At 35.2% G+C, this 24665-nt stretch overlaps 1 protein-coding gene across 5 annotated transcripts in view; it reads left to right on the forward strand.

Moving 5' to 3' along the window:
* LOC105468044 (par-3 family cell polarity regulator beta) overlaps window positions 1–24665 on the forward strand; it is a 1086746-nt gene that overhangs the window by 651396 nt on the left and 410685 nt on the right. For all 5 annotated transcript variants that reach the window (XM_071073272.1, XM_071073273.1, XM_011717972.3 and 2 more), the window contains one exon: window positions 3366–3481. In XM_071073272.1, coding sequence (XP_070929373.1) covers window positions 3366–3481 — 116 coding nt within the window. The remainder of the gene's footprint in view (window positions 1–3365; window positions 3482–24665) is intronic.

Raw genomic sequence — 24665 nt, forward strand, 5'->3', positions numbered from 1 at the left:
TTCCGTTTTGTACCACAGCAAAGGGGGCCCTTTTATGAAAGGTTTTCAAAGTGTACACTTGGTCACAGTCAAAACGATGGTAACATATATGTGTATGTATATGGATCGATATGTAGATATCTCATTATGATCAATTTAAAGGACATAATCAGATGTGTACATAAGAGCATTTGTTACCTTCATATCTATAGTGCAGCCTTTTATCTCTTTGATCATTCTTGATTATATGCCAACATTTGTATAAAAATTCACTTTATTAGATAGATCCTAGCTTGATGTTACTGCATTGAGTGTCATTGCCACCTTACTTTTTAAATGGGGATTGGGATTATTGCTACCTAGGAGTCTGGGAAAATGTGAGCTCTTATTCCTAATTTGTGAATTAATGCTGGGCTTAAGAGGATAATCTAAGACAGTGAGTCAGGTTCACCAACACATTGTTCAATTGGGTAGATTCTCAGTCTGCCTTGAACCTCTGCTTTAAATGCAGTCTGATCTATGTTTTAATGAGGGTCCTACACCTCTTCCCTGGAGGCTTTCACTGCTTTGATTAAGGATTTAGTTTTATATTATTGCATGATGTACACCACTCTATTGAAACAAAAAACAAACCTAAAATGTAAGCCACATAATAAAAGGTGAGCAAGTCTTCACTAAAAGTGAAAGGCTTGACTTCTGCGGGTTCGCGATCAGCAACAACCTGTGTCCCAGGCTGGCCACCATTTTAGCCAGAGCTTGTGGCTCTGGTCCCAGCTTTGCCCCTGGCCAGCTGTGTGACCTTGGAACGCCAGTCCTCCTCTTTGAGCCTCAGGGTCTTATCTAAGAGATGAGGTGACCTTTAATCCCTTTCAGCTCTTAAACTTTTTGATTCTATGAAGGCCATGAGTCTTTCTGACACTAAACCCACATCATCACAACAGATCAAAGGATGGAAAACTTAAGTGCAAATAAAGGTCAAATCACACATTTAAAGGCAAGTGCTTCCAAACTCCAAGACTCAGGGGAGAGCTCATGTGTGCAGTAGTGTCTCAGAATTCTTCTTTAAAATGGGCTGAAAAAATGAAAGTGTTGCTATTAGGCCAGGCTAGTGTCAGTAACACTAAGTGGGTCCAGGATTTTTGTTCACAATTGGCATATTTTGTCATTACTAGATACCATATCTAATATACTTTATATATCAATGGTTTCATGTATTGAGAATGTACCCAGACACCAGGAAAGAAATAGAAAAAAAGCTACATAACTCTAAAGAGAGGATTTAAGCTTCTTGAGAAATTTTTATGAAAACACGTGAAATCTTTTCCTTGGTGAGTGCCTTAGGCCCTCATTCAAAGACCACACTAACCTACAAAATAAAGAAAAGGATTGTTAATAGCTCAGGTTGATCAAGCTCTTACTATGTGCTAGGTACTTTTCTCAATATATAACATAACTTACATATCTTACAAAAATTTTAAAGGGTCATAAATTCTATTCCTATCCATTTTATGGATGAGGAAACTGAGGCCACTCACTCTGACATTTTCCTGCAGCGGCCAGTCTCCTAACCATCAAACCACATCACCCTTCTAAATAGAGAAAAGGGCTCCTAGTCACAGACTTACTGAGAGTCTGACAAAAACAGAGACATCAAAGAAACTGTAAAAAACACAGGTAATGGGAAAAACTCAGAAACTTAGAGTGTTTTGCGAAGCAAAAGTAGGTCAATTTATTGATCTGCTTATTTGTTAACTTACCTAATTTATCTGCTTCTATACAAAATACTCTGTACCAGACACTAATGTCCTTACTTTACAAATCTTCACTCATTCTGTTCTCTCAACAACCCTGCGAGGTGGAGAGTGTAATTTTACTCATTTTATGCATAAGGAAATTGAAGCCCAGAGAGGTCCAGTAATTCTCTTAGTTGACATAGCTAGTAAGTACTGGAGCCTGTCTCTTAATTGACATAGCTAGTAAGTACTGGAGCCAGGCTCTTGAGCACAGGGCTGTGGTGGTGTTACGGGTACTTCCTTTCTGGGGGAGGGTAGGGGAGATGAGGTCTAGCTCTTTCACCCAGGCTGGAGGGAAGAGGTGCGATCTTAGCTCACTGGAGCCTCAAACTCCTAGACTCAAGTGATCCTCCAGCCTCAGCCTCCCAAGTAACTGGGACTACAGGTGCATGCCACCACACCTGGCTAAACAAGTACTTCCTTAATCTACCCACTGCATTGTGAAAATGGAGGTTCATTTTTTCATTTGGCCATACTATTATTGTTGCATACTAATTTTAATATTTCTCAAAAGCAATATTGAATATGGAGGGATGATGAGTTTCAAGAAAAGATTAAACTTATTTTGGTATTTCAGGTTGAGATTCTCCTGTACATTTTAGAAGGATCCTCATTCAAAACAGTTATTTTTGCTATTGTTTTGTTGTTTATAGTATCAAACTCCAACTGTTTGAAAAACTCAGTACTTTCAGATTTTGTAAGGATACATGATTTGGATTTTCACTGTATCTGAGATTAGGATAGCAATTATGATGAGATGAGCTACCATATTTACTTTCTAAACAGATGAGAGTGCCGAGGGGAGAAAATGGCTATAATTTAGTTTATTAAAATTATATAAATATAATTTATTTATAGAACAAGAAATGAGTCATTGTCTGTAATTCTCTTACATAATACCCTGTATGGTCAAGTGAAATAAGTAGAATATTCTGCAGAAAGAAAGTTATTTGAGATTGCCTACAAGTACTAAGAAAACTATAATGGGCATTTGATGTATCTTGTGTCTAAATTGCCAACTGTGCTTTTCCTATTATTTCCTTTTTGCACTTTTGATGTGCAGACTATCTGCTCAGTGTTAACATTCGTTTTAGAAAAAAGACCTAAATAAAGTAGAAAACCAAATTCCTACAGGCATCAGTCATTCAACAGGATGGTTTTCTCTAAAGGATACAACCCTTTCACTTGTTTTTTAACATAGGCATAGCTTAGTCCACAGAAATCCCTTAACCTGCTTTTGGAGTCTGCTAATATCTGGTGACATCTCTTGAAGTGCTAGTGTTTTCCAGGCCTTCTTTATCCACTTAAAGTTATATAGTGTACAGCAGGATCCCAATTAGCAGAAATCAGTGAAGAGTAAAACATGATATTACCCAGAGAATATTTTCTTTAAATTGTACAGTATGGTAAAATACATGAAAACAGAGTTGCTACATCTCATAAAAGAAACCTGAGATTTAGGAATTAGTTTAAAATATGTGGTTGGGAGTTGCACAGAGTGATGAGTGGCTGTGTTCAAAATGAGAACTGCTTCCTCATTTTTAAAAAGATTTTATTCTAAACCTAAATACAACATATGGCTTCCTTCCACAGCTCTGGGGTGGATTCAGCAGTATATTTTCCAGATCAGCACATCAACTTCAGATCTGTGACACCGGCCAGGCAGCCTGAATCAATTAATTTGAAAGCCTCGAAGAGCATGGACCTTGGTAAGCAAGGGTGAGGTGACATCCAGGTCAGCTCTCCAGCCTTAGCCCATTTATCTTCCCAAATGTCCTGGTTTTGTTTCTTCAACTCAAACCTCAGGGAACAAGGTCTGCAGAAGCCTAGAAGAAGGGATAATGGCCATCTCGCCTTCCTATCTCTTCACACATTTAATTGTAATTACCCACTTTGTGAAACAAAGAGAAGTGATTTATTTTTACAAAATGATCTATAAACTATCCTCCCATTATAGGTCACAAAAATGATTCCTTCTGGAGGATCTGAATTCCAGAGGCGTCTTTCTCTCGTCTATCTGCCTTTGCATTTGCACCCTTGCTTCTGCCAGGGCATTTCCACTCTGTGTGGGCATACCTGTTGCAGAGCCTGGGAAAATCATGTGGTTCAAAGCATCCTTTGCCTTAGTGCTTCACATCCTTCTATTCCTATCCATGTGTGATGGATAGGGATGGCAGCAGTGCAGAAAATTCAGCTTTTTAAATGCCCATCCCCAAATCCTGTGACACTAGAGGGAAAGGGGGTCTTTTGGGCTTGCCACACTGAGGGTGTCAAGGTACCTCTGTCCATGCCTGAACAACCTCACTGAGGTTCTCAGCACCACGGGGAACTTCTTGGTGACTGTTGGGTGCCAGGGCAGAACAAGGGCCCCTGTCAACTGTGTTCTGAAAGCCTTGGGACATCTCATATACCCTAGAGCATCACTGCCCTCCCATGGGCTCTTAGAGAGAACACTATTAGAGAAAAGTATGGGTACAAAATAAATTCTCAGCAAAATATCCATTGCCTCGCGAATGCTTAGAGGCCAAGCTTTGCAATTGTTTTTTCTCGAGGCATATTATGTATTTCATTAGTAACAACAAGAAAATAGAATAATCAAAAGTGCGTGCTCCACCAAACAATCTGATAAATAGGGCTTATCTGTTATTCATTTACAGGAGTTCAGAAAAACGTTCAGTCATGATGAAACAAGAGAAATTGATTCTATTTTGTATAAATTAACTAAATCACTGGGATGCATTTGCTGTAATCGCCTATAGTGAGAGACAGATAGAAACCTTAACAAGGAAGCTGTCTTGAACACTGGTCAGAAACAGTATTTTCTCAAGCGTGAACCTTTGACAAACCAAAGGAATAATCTGTGACAGTGACATAGGTTATTACTAATAATTTAAAGAGCAGTTCATTTTTATAGAGTGCTTGATAAACATTTCCTGTTCTGTCTTCCTAGTTTGTCTATAAAGAAGATGAATGGATCAAAACTGCTCTTATTTTTGAGGAGAGAAATATATTTCTGTTTTTCTCATTTAATTAAAGCAGCCACTATTATGGTTCTAAAAAGAAAAAACAGCACCCATTGTAAATTAAGAGAGAAAAAAATATTATGAAACCTGAAAAAAATAAAACCTAAGGCATGTCCAGAATCAGTATTTTTATTTACATTTTAATTTTATCATTATTATTATTATTTTTGAGATGGAGTCTCACTCTGTCTCCCATGATGGAGTGCAGTGGTGTGATCTTGGCTCACTGCAACCTCCGCCTCCCGGGTTCAAGTGATTCTCCTGCTTCAGCCTTGCGAGTAGCTTGGATTACAGGCCTCTGCCACCACACCTGGCTAATTTTTTTTTTTTTTTTTTTTGTATTTTTAGTAGAGAGGGGGTTTGTCCATATTGACCAGGGTGATCTCGAACTCCTGACCTCAAGTGATCCACCCACCTCGGCCTCCCAAAGTGCTGGGATTACAGGGCGTGAGCCACTGGGTCCAGCCATTTTGTTAACATTTTTATTACCAAAAACTATATTTTGAGTTTTCTCTTCGAAACTGAAATAGTCCTAGCAAAATATATGTAGTTAGCATTCTTTGCATTTTTATACATATGCCATAAATGACAACAATAATAGTAAGGTTAATTCATTTTACAAAATTGGTCAGGTTATGAGCTATTTACCCTAGTACCAACTAAAATCATTGGCTAAAATGCACCACGCAGCGGAAATACTCAGTAGCATGCTGTAAAAACAAGTTTAGAGTAATCATCAAAGTTTGGTCCTTTCCAAGAAGTACCAGGCTAAAGCCAACAGTCTTTCAGAAGACCCTGAGGGTCAGCATTCTACTACCATTTTGATCCCTTCTCCCCAGAACAATCAGGGAGCCTAACAAACGTGTTAACCTTCTCAATGTGAAATTCACTTAGGTGATACCCCAATGGTAAACATTTGAAAGTGTCTTTTCTGTTTCATTAGGGGAATAGAATATTGTATATAGTTTCGTTTTCCATATATAGCACTAGGCCAATGTAAGAGATTAATTTATTTGCTCAAAAGGTAGGTGACTATGTTTATAGGAATAATACTAGCAGGATCTTAATTCTTTAAAATGTTTTAACATTCTTTAAAACGTTTTAATAAGTATCCTATTTAGGATGAATATACAATTCATGCTATCTATTTTTGAGCTGGAAACCAGCATTTTTATATGCTTCAGAATTAAAAAAAAAAAAAACACCCTTCTATTTGCTGCATAATTAAATTATATTGGCTATTTCTCACTTTATAAAGTCTGTAGGAATCTTCAGAGGCTGATGGGCCCTATCAGTACCCTTGTGTTTGTTTCGCATTTGCTACTAAGACCAAACTAGTATTTTAACTTGCATATTAATGAGTCGTTGTTCATCTGTTTAAGTATTTTAAAGGTGAGCGGCTTCCATTTACTTATTTTCAATTATATTTTCAAAGACAGACAATTCCGATTAAGAAAAATAAAGCCTCCTTATTGCCATCTCTTTTACCTATTCACCAGACACAAACGTAGTTTAAAATGTAAGTGCTCCTATTCCCCATCTATGTGCATGTCCACATCACATATCGTTTATTTATAATAGTTGCGTAGTGTTACATTCATTAATCTTCATTTATACTTTACTTTTCTCTTCCCCTTTTAATGGAATGTGGGCTTCACTGACAGTTCTTTTGTTGTTGTTTTGGTGGGTTTTTGAGTTGTTTGTGTTTAAGATTTTGCAATTTGTTTATTTATAGCCTTTGCCAATGTTACCATTTGTTAATTTTTTCCTCTTTCATTTATAAAATATTGTTACATGGGATGCAAGTCATTTTTTTGCAACCTATTATTTGTCTTTTTAGTTTCATTGTGATATTTCTTATAAAAAAGGTTTCAGTCTTATTGTCAAATATTTTCATCATTTCTTATTTTGTGACATTTAGGTTATATGTTTATCTCATTCCCTTCTGGTACTTTTAGAGGCTTTAAAAAATATTTAGCAAGCTATCATATATTTTTATCCATGGGGTATGAGATGGAAGAATTTTCTCACATAAGTAAGCAAATTATTAATAACATTTATTGACTTCTCCATTCTTTCCCTGAATCTGAAATTCAGTCACATTGAATAGTAAATTCCCATACATACATAGATGTGTGGATTTCTAGACATGCTATTCTGTTGATATATTAGTCCATGTCATGTCAGCATCACCCCATTTAAATTATCTTGCTATTACTTCGTATTTTGATTACTTACAAGATAATCTTCCTCTAATTTTTCTTCCTTTGTAAAATTACTTTGGCTCTTCATATGTACTCATTCCCCTGCATGGACTGTACAATCAGCTAATCAAAATGAGTTTCAAGATGAAATAGGAATGCTTCCACTGTGGGGGGTGTGTGTGTGTGAGAGAGAGAGAGAGAGAGCACACACATTAATTATAATGTTTGCTCTTGGTTTCTCATGGAAACATTTGATCAAGCTACATAAGTTTCTTTGCAGTCCTAACGTCCTAAAAGTTTTTTGATTAAATCGTTTATTTTTTTAATCAAGAATGAATGTTTAATTTTAATAAGTGATTTTAAGGGCCTTACTGGCTGATAATGTGGATTTTGTTCTTTATTCTATTCATGAAATAAAAGTGAGTTAATTAATAGATTCCCCAATATTAAATCTTTGATTCTTTTTCAATGACTCTAAATTTTTCTCTTTACTTGCAAAAATGTTTATTGATTAACTACAGATGTGTATATTAAACACTTCTTGAGATGGGTAACACATTATATGCTCTAAAATGTAGGTGTACAACTCTGATTACAATTTTACTCAGTGTCATTAATTCCTATGTATACATTAGAAGTATAAGTAAAAGCTGAATTGCGTATACATTATAAGTATAATGTGTATATAGCCCTTTTGAGGCTGCTTTGCCTTGGGATTTTGTGGATACTTTTACTGGCATGCATGTGGTCACATTTAAGTCAGATCAGAAATGATTAAAATGATAAATAAAAGGAAATTTGTTTTTAAATAATTGCATGTAGTCATGCTAATTCAAAGGGGTTAGGGTGTCACTTAAGAGACTGGGTGGATACTTCTGGGTTTTGGAGAAAATCAATCTTTTCCTACTAATTGTAGACTTTTCTCTATTTATTTAAATTACCAGAATTACTGTGTTCAGTCTGGACCCCTTTAATTTGTTCATAATTGAGCTTGTGTGGGTGTTGAGTTGGAAGCTCTCAGAAGCTGAATAACACAGCTGCCTCTTTGGCCTTTGGCATAGGGTTTTCCCCCAAAGAGCTGCCCTTGTTGGCAGTATGCCAGGAAGTTACATTCAAAGACTTTTTGATGAGGCATAAAAATCTTTAATTTCCAGGCTTGGTGTTTTATGACCCCATAATACTGTTTGAGAATTAGTCTGAATTATTCAAGGGATAGCACTTCAGTTTGTTGGCCCCCTTTGTTGACCTACTCTGTAGCCCCATTCAGAGTTAAGTTTAAAATTCTGTTTCTCACAAGGTATTGTTTTTAGAGTTTCCTCTCCTGTTTCAAATTGGCCTCCCACTCCCGTTTCAGAAGGGTGTTCTATAACCCAGTTCGGAGAAAGCGAAGGGTAGTGCAGATGGAAGACGCTGGCCAGCTGTCCTCCTGTTCAATGAGAGGAAATGAGCTTAAAGTGATGCATGAGGCATTCAGACAAAATTTTAGGAAGTTTCCTGACAATGAAGATTGTTAACATTCCATGTCTCATAGTCTTTTAAGCAAGAGCGTGTGTCCTGAATATTTCCCTAAAATCAAGACGATAAATAGGTTGGCTGATTTCCTTTCAAGATTTGTGATTCAGCAGTTTTATTTTCTGTTAGTTGCTTGCTCTAAATTTTTTTTTTAATTAGGAAATGTTTTTAGATACCCACAATTGAAGTAATTTATAAGCCAACTGAGTTCTCACATCTACAAAGGTAAATATTTGAGATACATTTTGAGTATGAAACTTTTTATACATGTCAGATATTCCTCTTAGAGAGTACATTTCTAGTATCAGCTCAAAGATGAGCACGAAAAAAGCCCCATTCTACTGCTCTAATACGTTCTTTTTAAGATTATATTCATATAGTGAGGTACTTCTCTATGAATTATTGATAATAAAGACTGAACACTTAGGATAATTTTTATAAAATTATTCTAATAAGTGTGATGCTGGTTTGTATGTATTATTAATACATAAATATATTTTACTATTTTTATTTACATCCATGGATTTCTTTTATTGTCCACCAATGAGTAGTACCTCTGAATATAGTTAAAAGCTGAATTGGGTATTACTGTTTTGGATACGACTTTGACTTTAAAGAAAATCTGTTAATGGTAATACTGTAAGAAAGTGTCTATTTGTATAATAGACAAGTATACAAAGATGAAGTCAGCTATATACTCTAAGCTCTAGTAACTCAAAATAAAGGAATTATAGGGAATGTTCATTCATTAAGTAAATGTTTATTAAGTGCCTGCTGTGTGCCAGGAAGTGCATTAAACACTGGGGATGTGGTAAATAAATGAGAGAAATGGTGTTTGCTGCATGTACCTAGATTAGAACCCCAACAGGAAAGAAAAACTCAAGAGTTAAGGAAAAACTTCCAAAAGGAAATGCTAACATTATGATAACTTATCTCAGGGAAGAAGAAAAGGAAGAGGCATCTGAAGACACTAGTGTGGCTACTTAAAGAACTCACTGATAACCTTGGCTATGTAGAAAAGAGGAAGAGAGAAGCAAATGATTAAAATATATACATATATATGTACATTTTTACTGTGTGTGTATATACACATATATATACACACACACGTAGTAAAAATATAAAAGAATATATGCAGGAAGAGGTAAACAGCTGCATGAGAGGAGGCTTGCAAAACCTAATAAGAGTTAGACAGCCAAGCTATTTTTAAAGCATAAAAAAGAAAGTGTGCGAGGTGGTCCATTGTTTTAAACACCTACTGGATGTCAGGTGCAAAGCAAAGCCACTCAGTTCCTGTGTTAGTATTATCCTCATACCTAGGAGAGAATGATGGCCAAACCGAAAAAGCATAGCTGCCAGGGAATGGAAGTCTAGACAATTTACATCCCTGTGCACTAAAAGGATTGTGATTATAAAGTGGCTGTCCCTGGCCATCAGAAATTATGAAGAGTAGGCCTCACACTGGAAGACAAGGAAGCAAATTATCAATTTTCAGAAAGATAATGAATTCCAGAAACAACTAGTAATGTCAATGGTTATCGTCAGAAAATTTCCATGTTCGCGAAATTTAAAAAAAAAAAAAAAATGTGATGGTCACCAGCAATCTCAATGGAGTCCTTGAAATAACTGGTGTCTCCTTTCCTTTTTGATGGGATTTCTAAACTGCTAAGTCAGGAAAATGTTTTACTTATAGATTATGTTGATGTTTATAAAGGTATTTCCATTTGTTTTCTGATTGAGACTTATGGGTCAAATTATACAGAGGTAGACACAGCACTAAAATGTCCTTTCCTTAAATGTGCTAACTAATGTCTCATTGTCACCTTGGAGAAAATTAAATAACATATACCATAAAATGATACCTTTATTGTGTTCTAATAAAACTCAACAGAATTTGATGAAGATTGGATGTATGTAATTTGGCACGTATCTGACTTCATCTTTGTATACTTCCCTGTCTGTTGTACAAAGTAAATAGAACTCTTTCAAGATTACAGTTAATTCTTCTTGACAAAACATGATTTTTTCTTTAAAGTCAAGAGTAAAGAAGGAAAAGGCACTCTTCACAAATTTTCAGGAAATACTGTCTTAGAGAATCGGGTGATAGATTTACAGAATTAGCATTCAGATGATTTCTCCAGAATTGAAGAAGATAGAATTTAATAAAGAATGATGCATTCATTCCAACAAGGATTTATTGACACTTACTGTATGCCAGGCAATATCCCGGGTAAATAAGACAAAGGCTGCAATCTTACAGTGTTTTCATTCTCGTTATGTAAACAGATGATAAAGATGTATACAGTGAATAAATAATAAAATTTCAGATGACAGAAATTCAGATAGAAATGTTTTTCCTAAAGCCAAATTCAGGTAGAGAGAATGACTGAGGGGACATGAAGCTATTTCAGATGGGATAGTGAATGATAAAGGTTATGTCATAAAGTCAGGTTAAAAAAGATGAATTGTATAAGTGTAGGATTTAGGAGAGTTGGCGTAGTAACTATTGAAGCAATCCCCTGGTTCTTAGCTGCTTGCCTGACATGGCCATCCCCAAAGCTAGTTCTGTGTTTTCAGATCAAAGAAGAAAACAGCTCCACTTTATTCCGGCCTGGTCATAACATTTACAGTTCCATATCCAATTATGGGTAGAATATTTTAATAGCTACAAAGACAGTATAGAATGCAATCCAGATATTGGTGAGAGGCCTAGAAACCATGTTTAGTGAAAAGCAGTTGAAAGAGTAAAGATATTATGCCTGAAAGAGAGATGGCTTAAGAGGCATAGGAGAGCTCTCCTCAAATATTTTCATGCAAACATTGAAAGACTCACATCTGTTTAAAATTAATCAGTACCCCAGATATATCAAGCAATGATAATCACATCAAAAGATACATCATATTTACAAGTTTTGAAATCGAGAAGGATAACAGTGATGGAAAATGGAATTCTGGTTTGTGGCATGTTTGGTATAAAAGGAAAAAATATGTAAATTAAAACAGCTCCTGAAGACTGAAAAGAGAAGCAGAACTCACCAAAATTATGAAAAAGAGACCATCATATATTTTTCAGTGTTTGACAAGGGATACAGTTCTTTTTATTTTTGTTAGAGTATTTTAATATGTTTATGTTGTTAAAACATATTATAAGGCCGGGCACAGTGGCTCACACCTGTAATCCCAGTACTTTGGGAGGCCAAGGTGGGCGCATCATCTGAGGTCAGGAGTTCAAGACCAGGCTGACCAACATGGAGAAACTCTGTCTCTAGTGAAAATACAAAATTAGCCAGGCATGGTGGCCTATGCCTGTAATCCCAGCTACTTGGGAGGCTGAGGCAGGAGAATCGCTTGAACCCAGGAAGCCAAGTTTGCGGTGAGCCAAGATCATGCCATTGCACTCCAGCCTGGACAACAAGAATGAAACTCTGTCTCAAAAAAATAAATAAATGAAACATATTATAATGTATATAGTTATGTGTTTTAACTACATAACTGTATTATATGTACATAGATGATAACACTGTGTACATATTACACAGAATATAATTGTAGTGAGATGAATAGATGAAAAGTTGAATTTGGAGAACCTACCTGTCAGAACTCAGGCTGAATTCTTAGAGAGACATCCATAGTGAGAAAAGACTTCAGATAGTTTCCAGCACCTCCATCCATGGCGGGCCTCTTTCAAAACATTAAGAAAACGGACATTTGGATTAACCAAAATGTAACATGTAATTATATTTTAGATAATTGCTACATTTAAAGTGAGTTATAGACTAGTAGTAGTAGTAACTGAAATGTGGAATTATAGATCACTGTCTATAATATAACTTGATCAATACTTCAGATGTAGCAGAATAAGGCAGATTCTCTTTAAAATTCATTAAAACAACGATTTGAGTTGGAAGCAAAGGTGTAAAAATGATTCTCTGTGTCAAGGACGTGCTTTTCCTATTCCTGTAAGTCTCTACACATCCTTTCCTCCTGCTGTGTTTTCACATTCCCTAAGAAACATACTTTCAAGAAGAATTTGACTTTGTATTCATTGTTACTGTTATTAATTGGAAAACAATAACCTTTTGTGTAGGAATTGTACTTTTATAATGCTTTATATGTTGCTAGACTTGTCTAAAAGTTGTGACACATGCCAGGCCATCCCTGTCATACCCCTCCCGTGACCAAATGCTCACAAATGCCATAAACCTAATTGCTGTCTTTTATAAGTTGTTGAATGAGTGAATAAGAGATACAACTTTCTCAAATGCCCCCATCTGGAAAAGGAAAGCATTTTTGGAGCAAGGATCATCCCTCTTGTATAAAAACACTTAACCTTATGCCTCGAATACCCCTAATGCCTAGGGATTTGATGGTGTTATTAGTAATAGTAGCAGTCATGGAGAGGGTAGTGTTGGTAGTATAATTAGAAATGAGCTTCTACATCTCCTACAGGTTTTTCTTATACTTGGTGGTTGACTCGAACAGTCAATATAAGTAAATTCTCCTAAAGTTAAGTATTATGAAATGCTGGGAGAAAAGTTAACTTGTGGATTTCATAGGTATATCCTTAAGTCAATAATGGGGCCACAAATGGTCTCAAATGTTGCCATGCAGTTTTTCACTGAGCGTATTTTCTCAAGGCCGGGGAATGTTTAGTGGAATATGTAGTTAATTTAAAATGTCAGTGTCTCTAAGAAAAATGTAAGGCTTTATTTCTCCAGAAGAGATACAAAAAAACTATAAAGTTTAGAAACTAACCTTAACCAATGATATTCTTCCAGTAACAAACCCATGCAGATTTTTACTAAATTGACCTCTGTGTACTTAGAGTGTTATCTGTGCTCTGAAGAGAAATTTTGGTCAATGGGAAAACTGCCTTGTTCTTTAAAACTTAAATATTCTGGGCTCCTCATAAAACTTGGATTAAAACATGAAATGCTTTCTTCTTTATATTTTGTACTGAGGCTCTGTATCTAGGTAATTCTAAGCCTTCCCCCCCTCCCCCACTATACTTTAAGTTCTGGGATACATATGGAGAACGTGTATCTATTTGTTAAATAGATACAGACATGCCACGGTAGTTTGCTGTACCCATCAATCCGTCATCTATATTAGGTGTTTCTCCTAATGCTCTCCCTCCCCTAGCCCCTCCACTCCTCAACAGACCCCAGTGTGTGATGTTCCCTTCCCTGTATCCATGTGTTCTCATTGTTCAACTGCCACTTATGAGTGAGAACCTGTGGTGTTTAGTTTTCTGTTCCTGTGTTAGTTTGCTGAGAATGATGGTTTCCAGCTTCATCCATGTCCCTGCAAAGGACATGAACTCATACTTTTTTATGGCTGCATAGTATTCCATGATGTATATGTGCCACATTTTCTTTATCCAGTCTGTCATTGATGGGCATTTGGGTTGGTTCCAAGTCTTTGCTATTGTGAATAGTGCCACAATAAACATAACGTGTGCAGGTGTCTTCAGAGTAGAATGATTTATAATCCTTTGGGTATATACCCAGTAATGGAATTGCTGGGTCAAATGGTATTTCTGGTTCTAGATCCTTGAGGAATTGCCACACTGTCTTCCACAATGGCTGAACTAATTTATACTCCCACCAACATTGTAAAAATATTCCTATTTCTCCACATCTCCCCAGCATCGTTTCCTGACTTTTTAATGATCGCCATTCTAACTGGTGTGGGATGGTATCTCATTGTGGTTTTGATTTGCATTTATCTAATGACCAGTGATGAAGAGCTTTTTTTCATATGTTTGTTGGCTGCATAGGTGTCTGCTTTTGAGAAGTGTCTGTTCATATTCTTTGCCCACTTTTTGATGGTGTTATTTGTTTTTTACTTATAAATTTGTTTAAGTTCCTTGTAGATTCTGGATATTAGCCCTCTGTCAGATGGATAGATTGCAAAACTTTGTTTCCATTCTATAGGTTGCCTATTCACTCTGTTGATAGTTTCTTTTGCTGTACAGAAGCTCTTTAATTTAATTAGATCCCATTTGTCAATTTTGGTTTTTGTTGCCATTGCTTTTGGTCTTTTAGACATGAAGTCTTTGCCTATGCCTATGTTCTGAATGGTATTGCCTAGGTTTTCTCCTAGGGTTTTTATGGTTTTAGGCCTTATGTTTAAGTATTTAATCCATCTTGAGTTAATTTTTGTATAAATATAGGGAAGGAGTCCAGTTTCAGTTTTCTGCATGTGGCTAGCCAGTTTTCCCAAACCCATTTATTAAATTGGGAATCCTTTCCCCATTGCTTATTTTTGTCAGGTCTTTCATAGATCAGATGGTTGTAGATGTGTGGTGTTATTTCTGTGGTCTCTATTCTGTTCCATTGGTCTATATATCTGTTTTGGTACCAGTACCATGCTGTTTTTGTTACTGTAGCCTTGTAGTATAGTTTGAAGTCAGGTAGCATGATGCCCCCAGCTTTGTTCTTTTTGCTTAGGACTGTCTTGGCTATATGGGCTCTTTTTTGGTTCCATATGAAATTTAAAGTAGTTTTTCTAATTCTGTGAAGGAAGTCAGTGATGGGGATAGCATTGAATCTATAAATTACTTTGGGCAGTATGGCTATTTTCACGATATTGATTCTTCCTATCCGTAAGCATGAGCATGGAATGTTTTTCCATTTATTTGTTTCCTCTCTTATTTCCTTGAACAGTGGTTTGTAGTCCTCCTTGAAGAGGTCCTTCACATCCCTTGTAAGTTGTATTCCTAGGTATTTTATTCTCTTTGCAGCAATTGTGAATGGGAGTTAACTCATGATTTGGCTCTCTGTCTATTATTGGTGTATAGGAATGCTTGTGATTTTGGCACATTGATTTTGTATCTGGAGACTTTGCTGAAGTTGCTTATCAGCTTAAGGGGATTTGGGGCTGAGACTATGGGGTTTTCTAAGTATACAATCATATTATCTGCAAACAGAGATAATTTTACTTCCTGTCTTCTTAGTTCAATACCCTTTATTTCTTTCTCTTGCCTGATTGCCCTGACCAGAACTTCCAATACTATGTTGAATAGGAGTGGTGAGAGAGGGCATCCTTGTCTTGTGCCAGTTTTCAAAGGGAATGCTTCCAGCTTTTGCCCATTCAGTGTGATATTAGCCGTGGGTTTGTCATAAATAGTTTTTATTATTTTGAGATACATTCCATCAATACCTAGTTTATTGAGAGTTTTTAGCATGAAGTGGTGTTGAATTTTATTGAAGGCCTTTTCGGCATCTATTGAGATAATCATGTGGTTTTTGTCATTGATTCTGTTTATGTGAAAGATTACGTTTATTGATTTGCGTATGTTGAACCAGCCTTGCATCCCAGGGATGATGCCAACTTGATCGTGGTGGATAAGCTTTTTGATGTGCTGCTGGATTCGGTTTGCCAGTATTTTATTGAGGATTTTTGCATCAATGTTCATCAGGGACATTGGCCTAAAATTTTGTTTTTTGGTTGTGTCTCTGCCAGGTTTTGGTACGAGGATGATGCTGGGCTGATAAAATGAGTTAGGGAGGAGTCCCTCTTTTTCTATTGTTTGGAATAGTTTCAGAAGGAATGGTACCAGCTCCTCTTTGTACCTCTGATAGAATTCGGCTGGTCCTGCACTTTTTTTGGTTGGTAGGCTATTAATTACTGCCTCAGTTTCATAAAGACAGATATGAACTTTTTCTTCTCACTTGCCTTTGTTTCCTAAACCATTGTTCATATTTAAATGAAGTTCTGTGTTCCTTTTTAAAGAACTTTTGTGTTAATGTAAGAACATCTTCATTAAAAATATGAAGCTAAGGATGCTTATTCAAAGAATGGAACAAAATGCTTAAGTTCTCCTTGCAAATATGAACCAAATCCATTTAGTTTTTTTAAGTGAGAATTTCATTAGTTGAAAATGTTATATGTAATATACAATTAAATGTACAATTAATAATTAAAATATACAATTAAATAATTAAAAATATAAAATTATAGGTTAAATGAAGTTTAGCAGTTTCATAATTATCCCTTCTGAATGATATTTTGAATGATAAAATTTGTTATTGGCAATACTTTATGAAGTGATTAAAGACACTGAAAGGAGAGACAACTATCTAATTTTTAGATGCAGTAGTTGCAGTTTGTTCTTTAAAAAGCAAAATATACAAAAAATAGTTAGAATGAATGAATAAGGCCTAATATTTTATAGTACAACAGGGTGACTATAGTCAATAATGATTTAATTGTACATTTTAAAATAACTAAAGAAGTATTGGATTGTTTGTAACACAAAGGATAAATGTTTAAGGGGATGATATCCCACTTTCCATGATGTGATTATAATGCATTGTATGCCAGATCAAAACATCTGATGTATCCCATAAATATATATACCTACTAAGTACACACAAAAATACAAAATAAAAAATTATCTTAAGGAAAAAAACAAGGCCAGTCATGGTGGCTCATGCCTATAATCTCAGCACTTTGAGAGGCTGAGTTGGGAGGATCATTTCACCCTAGGAGTTTGAGACCAGCCTAGGCAACAAAGCAAGACCCCAGCTCTAAAAAGAAATAATAATAATAAAATTAAAAAATAAATAAATTTTTCTAAACAATAAAATAAAAAATAAAAAGCAAAACACCTTTAGTCTTACATATTTTTATTCTCATATATACCTACCTGTGTTCTTATATTCTAGTTCTTTCCGAGTGATTGTACCAAACATATTTCTTTAAATTTATGTTAAAAACAGTCTAACCTAAACATTGTTCTCTGGATCTTTACTTCTACAACATTATCTTTTAGTTGTAAAGTTTGCTCTGTAATAAATGTTGCGTGATTCGTTTGACTAATATTACACTCTCTGCTATAAAAGTTGTTTCCAATTCTTCACTTTCAGAAAAAGGAATGCCTTGAGCCTGCTAGTACATCAATCTTTGTAAGCAATCATGATTATGTTATCATAATTTCTATACGTGTACTCCCCAGCCAGATGATGTATTAAAGATGCAAGGCTTTTGATTCATATGACCAGTTGCCCTGCAGAAAAGCAATTTTGCTCCTATCAGCAGTATATGGAAGAATCTGGGTGTCATCATTTTTTTTCATTGTTGCCAGTGTTATAGGCTTAAAAGGGTTATTTTATTTTACTTTTAAAATCACTTCTGTGGTTAAACCTCTCCCAGCTGTTTGACTGTATGTTTTCTATTGTGAATGATCTGAGCATTTCCTTTCTAAGGCTGAAAATTTCTAAATTAAATGTCACTTTTTGGAAGTAAAATGTTACTCTACATTAAAGATCAAATTTCAGCCCTTGCTCATAGGGGAAAATACATATTTTGCTTTCATTTTGTTACCCACTCTAAAGTACATACTAATGAATACATTTGTGTCTTTCATTAAGTGTTCAGAAAAATATCTGACTAAACATGAACCAGAGGCAGAGGCAGAATTCAGATTTATTTATGATAAAACTGCTTAATCTGGGGCAAGGCAATTAGTCTTCTTAAAAATAATGTATTTTTGGTTTTTCATCAGAACCCCAGAAGCCACTATACTTGACATACAGCAGTGCTGGCTGCTTTCGAGCATATTAATACAAAGACTGGCATCACCATAAACACCTACTCCACTTTTATAAGACTGAAAAGTGCTTGAAAATACAATTTCAGTTCCATCCGAAAGTCATCTATTCACCTATTCCCTCCTTCCTTCATTCATTAAACAAATATTTATTGGGTGCACTGTCTATGCCAGGTAATGTTCTAAATATTTGAGACATATCAGTGACAACAGGCAGTATCTTATTTCTGTAACTTACTTTTCTTTAGTGGAAATATTCTCATGAGCAAAGTTTGAGCGATGAGGTAAATAAATGATAATAACACAGTAAGTGAATAAAGTTGCTGGAAAGATATCCAGTAGGCCAAACATAACACTACAAATTGTGGAAAGAGGAAACATGACTGGAAAGGCTAATGCTTCAATACCCACTTGGTTTCTAGTGTTCATAAGAAAAGGTAACAGGAATGCTATCCAATGAAGGTATAAAAATTAAAGTTAAAATTAAAATAGAGATCAAATTGGAAATTGACTAATCAAGACTGATGGTTTTAAGTGGGCTGGGAATAAGCTAATCTGTCCTCTGCTGTTCCAGGAACTAACTGGCATAATCCCCAATTCCCAAGCACTTCAGAATTGTCTTGAAAGAATTGTGAGAGCCTGAAAACGTTTCAGCTTGGAATTCCGTAAAAGTGAAATGAGGGGGTAGCAATGAATTGGAGAACATTTAGCATGTTTTCAAAATTTGGAATAAATTATCATAGCACCCAAATTGAGGGAAAAATGAGATCCATTAGAACTTTTTTATTTTCAGCTTTAATAAATAAGTAGATGCCAGGTAAATAATACCAGTGCTTTCTCTGTACCCAGAAAGGCCAGAGGGAAATCTTGGTGCCCAGTCCTCTCACTTGAGGCTAACAATACCACCTTATCAAAGATTGAAGAATATATTTGTTAATATAAACAATATTCACAAAAATACAGGTGGAACTTAACAGATTGGCGGTTTTAGTAGTGACTTTAATGATAAAAGTCTTGGAAATGCTGATGAAGTTAAACAGGCTTCTTAGGTACGGGATTGCTCACCAACATTAGTGCATGTTATGTACATTTTCAGGTTTCAAGAATCTTCAAGGTGTAATAAATGCAGCATTTCCCAACTCGTTTGATCACAGAAACTTTGAGTACAGACTATCTCATAGGTCTCATCCTTTGAGGAATGTCCTTGGCAAAGAAGATGTGAGTTTGCTTGTGAGATTTAAAGGTGATGTGCAACAGCCAGAGTAGGGTGAAGAAGGATTGCCAACAAGCTGGGACACGTGGAGCAATGCTGTGAAGTGGGGTGAAACCTGAGAGAGAATCTCCAGGGCAGAGAAGTGTCCACAGCCACTAAGTAAGTAGGAATTAACTGCAGAGCAGCAAGAATGAACAGGGCGGTAATCAACTAAGCATATATTAACCATGGATGTTGACAATAGAATGTAATTGACTGTACTGCAGTATGCCTCCAAAAGAATGACAAAAAGAATAGTAAAAATAACCTCTGGTATTACTGATTATCTGTGGCCAGAAACCTCTGACTCTCCTTTACGTATGGTAAAAAGATCAAGCCCTAATATTTAAGCTTCAGTCCCTATTAATCTAGAAGATGAAGAGTAAAAAGAGGAAAAGCATTAGTAGTAACTGTAATCTTCGTAGCTATGTGTCAGGCATAATTTTTTTGCACAGCAATTCTATCACCATTTTACAGATGGGGCAATCAGGGCTTAAAGATACTGACTTACATAAGGTATCTCAGCTAGTAAATGGTGGGGTCAGGATTTGAACTCAGGCACATGTAACTTTGATGGCTGGGCTTCAGACCATTATGACTGTTTCAAATAAGGCTTGTCAGTTTCCCAGTCTTAACTCAAAAAATAGAAGACCTGTTCTCTCTCCACTCCTTTTTAAATTCTGTCTTTCATTCAGGACCCATTCAAGTCTTGCCTTCTCTAGGTGACTGTCATTTTTTTTTTCCAGTTCCTTTTCTGAATTCCTAAAGCAGTAACTATTGGTTATTCAACCTCACAGGTAATTAAGAAAAGAAAATTGAGATACTATATCTTAGCACAGAATGGCACACTTCTTTGATATTCTTTTGAGTGAACATTTTTTCCCACTCCAATCAGGTTATAAGCTTCTACAGGTAATACTGTATACTTATTTCTTGGGCACCTCCCTTCACCACTTAGCATGTGTAGGTGCCCACTAAATCCAAGACGAACAAGTGAATGAATAGTGTTGGAGCAATCTGGCTGCAATCTCAGAAACCCCATGGACCACGATGATTGATTTGGCTCATCTTACTATCTGGGCAGGTTCTTTTTTCCTACATCAAAAGATTGAATAAATAAAAGTAGAAACAAGTGATTAAATGACAAGTGAACAAAAGTGCAAATTAATGTTTTGTTTGAATAGGAAAATAGAATGAGGATAAAGGTAGTACAGAACATAGCACCATACGCTCGTGTTCACTTACCTGGTTTTGTCCACTTAAAAGGAAAGTGGGAAAGGCTGATAAAAATGAACGTATTTAAGGAAGGAACCAAACACAGGAAATAAAGAAGGTCAGAGGCCTCAAATTCATTAAATAAAGAAGAATGAAAGCAGTTGTTTAAAACTTGAAGAAAAGAGCTGTGTGCTTTATTTCCTAATTGGAGGAATGTATGAATAAATTAGGCAATCACTTGACATAATTGATTTAGGTCATGTGAATTCACTTGCACCACAAGAGAGGGTAAATTAGATCAAATTGTTTGTGGCCCCTCCTGGTCTTCTATTCATTACAGGCATTCTTTTTTCCTTTTGTATTCCTCTGTATCTTTCTTTTAGGTTTTTTGGTTGTTTTTTAATCTCAAGAAGTATGTGTTTTTATTTATATTTATTTTAATGTATACGATGTTTTTCCTTTTGGTTGCAGAACAGAGTTGAAGATAATATTCCTGTAATAAAAAAATTTGTGTGCTTCTTATTTATTAATCCCATTTTGATTTTTCATAAAACTCTTTGCACATAAATAACGTAGTCTGTGCATAAACACAGTGCCATGGGAATTATATTCCAAACATGGTTGAACTGCTTGCTTTTACCTGAAGCAACATGAAATTGAATTACATTAGTATAGAGCAATTTGGTTGCATGTCAGTTGTGGCAAATATTGTGTAAGCTGAATATTTAGAGATTTTGTTTACCTTGGGTCACACAGTATTAGTTGTCATGACAAATATCCCAAAGTGATACCAGAAAAAAAAAAAAAAAATCCTGACTCAAAGAAGACAATTGACTCAAAATAAATTGAGAATATTCCAAATGGTTTAAATACTTGGTATGGACCCATGTAGCTTCATAATCGATGCAAATTTTTATCTGCAAAGCAACTTTTGTATTTAGGTTTAATCAAAGAGCTTAATAATGCAAGTACAATCTATTTACTATGACCTCATATGCGAAGACAACTGAGAAACATTAAAAGGCCCTACGTCCACATGACCCAGATTGTACAGTAGCCAGCATAACTTCTTGATGTTGATGGATATGTGAGTTAACTCTAAAATGGGCTAAATTAACTAACCTATTAGATGTCTAAATGTGTAGCCCTTTAAAAAATAGTACTTACTTAAAGGACTTATCCGTGACCAAGCTATAATTTAGAGATGTTGTTATATTGAAAATGTGGTCACAAAGTCATTAAGGGCAAGAATTTCTAAAGGTGGCTCGGTCTAATTGTCCACCCCACTGGGAAAACTGATGATATGCTTCGTCATTAATGGATTGGGAATATCATATCTGTAAAAGAAGTTAATAGCCTTAAATTGTTGTTCAGTATGTCATTACCATGCACTTTTCTAGATATGTTTTAGAAGGTTCACTTTGAAAATAAAGCGCTGGTGTATAAGAGAAATACTTAGAGAAGCCTATTTGAATGAAAAGAGAAGATTTTTTTTAAGTTGGAGAAGAGATTTACTATGGATAATATATGTAAAACCAAGAAGTGATCCTAAGATTTCACTTTGGATTACATTGTTCTTTTTTTTTTTTTTTTTTTTTTTTTTTTTTTTTTTTTTTTTAATTCAGCAACATCCTGTAAAGTTAATTGATTTGGAAATGCCAACATTCTTAAAATAGGATTAAGAGACACTGCTTTAATAATCACTCCCTATTATCCACATGTTCTTTGTCGTTCAAGAGAATAAAGGAATAATTAGAAAATACTTGACAAAGGCTTAGCATTCTTAACATATGAAGAGCTCTTATAAGTTACAGGAAAACAAATATTTCAATTCAGATTGGAAAAGTATATGACCATTCACAAAGGGCAAAAGAAATTTATTTGGGAAATAAATATGAAATATATTCAATGTCATAAGTAATTAAGAAAATTGAGATATTATATTGGCAAACATTGGCAAATGCTGAAATATATATGTTCCAGTGGAACAGAACATGCTTGTTGGCTGTTTAAATGAATGCTGCTTTACTCTAAGGCAGAGTGGTAATTGTATAGGCACCTTAACACTAATTTCATCTTCTACCCAGTAATTCTATTTCTAAAAATTATCCTACCAAAAAAAATAAAAGACTTGACCAAGATGGAATATAAAGATTTTTCTCTATAGTTAATTTTCCAGCAATTAGAGAATTAGTGAAATTATAGAATATTAATCTAATCTATATAATACACTATTATGCAACTAGTAGAAATCTTCAGAATGCTTCATGAAATAAAAAATGTTAATGGTAAAATGCCAACTAAAAAAAGCAGAGTATACAATTATAGTAGTGTGTATGTGTGTGTGCGTATGTTTTTATATATATAGTCATGCACCACGTAGTAACATTTTAGTCAACTGTAGACCGCATATTAGTTCCATAAACTTATAACAGTCTATGTTTACTGTATCTTTTCTATGTTTAAATTTGTTTAGATACACAGATACCGTTATGTTAATATTGCCTATAGTATTCACTATAGTAATATGCTCTATGGGTTAATAGCATAGGTACCATGGGCTAGACCATATAGCCTAGGTGTGTAGCAGGCTAAACCATCTAGGTTTGTGGAAGTACATGCTATAATGTTCACACAATGATAAAACTGCCCAGCAACGCATTTCTCAGAACCTATCTCAGTCACCTAGTGACTCATGGCTTATAAATAAAAGAAGAAAGTTTAGGAAAATGTTAATATTGACTTTCTCTTAGTGGAAGTTATGTATATAATTTTTACTTTATTTTTTATATGTTTCTGTATATTTCAAATCTTTACCACAAATATGTATTATACATAGAATAAAATCAATTGGCAGTATAAAACTAATTTTAAAATAGAATAAAAAAAGCAGAATGCTGTTCATGGTGAAGAGAAATGCAGATATTTAACTACAAAAAGGACAAAAGGGGTATGAGGTCTATTTAATGCTTACTTCATATCATTGAGGACTATCACCTGGAAAGACAAATAAGAATATTTATGGAGCAGAATGATGATATGTTTGTTAAGAGGTTTTAGGTCAATACAGAACACTACTCTTTATCAGTTAAAATAGCATTAGTTAAGAGCACATTCCACTGCAGTGCTCAGGGATCCATACCAGGGTTTTATGAAGCCGGAGTTCATTTGTTTTATATAACATGAAACCTGAATAAGGCCAATTCAGTGTCTCCATGAATGTATCAGAGACCTAGGCTCCTTCTTCTCTTCACTCTGCCACTCTTGACTTTCTGGCTCTTGTACCCATATTTGTCACTGCAGAATGTACAGATGGCTTCTGTATCTTCAGCAATCGTATCCATGTTTCAGGCAAAAAAAAAAAAAAAAAGGAACAGAAGGCAAAAGGGTACGCCAACATTCTTCCCTAATTCAGGAAATCCAATATCATCTAAGAAGTTCTGTCCAGCCAACTTCTACTCTTATTCATTGGCTGGGACTATCACATGTCACATACTGTCTAGCCAGAAAGTAGCTAGGGAAAACAGGGTTGTAGGTGGCATTGGGTCAGTCAAGCTACATGTCTGCAGTAGCCACCCAGGTGTCTGTAAGTTTCTGGTCACTGCATGTATGCAGAAGTGCACAGACAGCCTCATTAGTCAGGCAGAATTTCTGAGTTGCTTTAGGTCTTAGTCCTGAGAGACTATTATTTTAATTTTGTTTTAATAGAATTGTAGAATAAGGAGAAAAGTGGTAAGAGAGCAATGTCCTGATTCTCTGTCCACCGTCACAGTCAAGCTTGGCCAATTTTATTTAAGCTGGAACAGAGGATAAGAAGTCAGAGTTGCTTGAGAGAATCACAGTACCGTCTTCAAACCAGAGAAGCTAGTGAAGGAACAAGATGCGAGAAGGAAATACCTGGAGAGAAAAATATAACAACAAATTACTACTTTTTCTTTCTTCTTAATGACTCTAACCCACTGGTTTTAAATTTTATTTATATGTACATATATATAGTATATAAATATGTACATATATATGTATATAAATATGTACATATATAAATTTTATGTATATGTACATATATACATACGACTCTAATGTGTATGTATACATATGTACACATTAGAGTCATTAAGAAAGAAAAAGTAG

This window comes from Macaca nemestrina, chromosome 11 (assembly GCF_043159975.1).
Source record: "Macaca nemestrina isolate mMacNem1 chromosome 11, mMacNem.hap1, whole genome shotgun sequence".
Taxonomy (NCBI): Eukaryota; Metazoa; Chordata; class Mammalia; order Primates; family Cercopithecidae; genus Macaca; species Macaca nemestrina.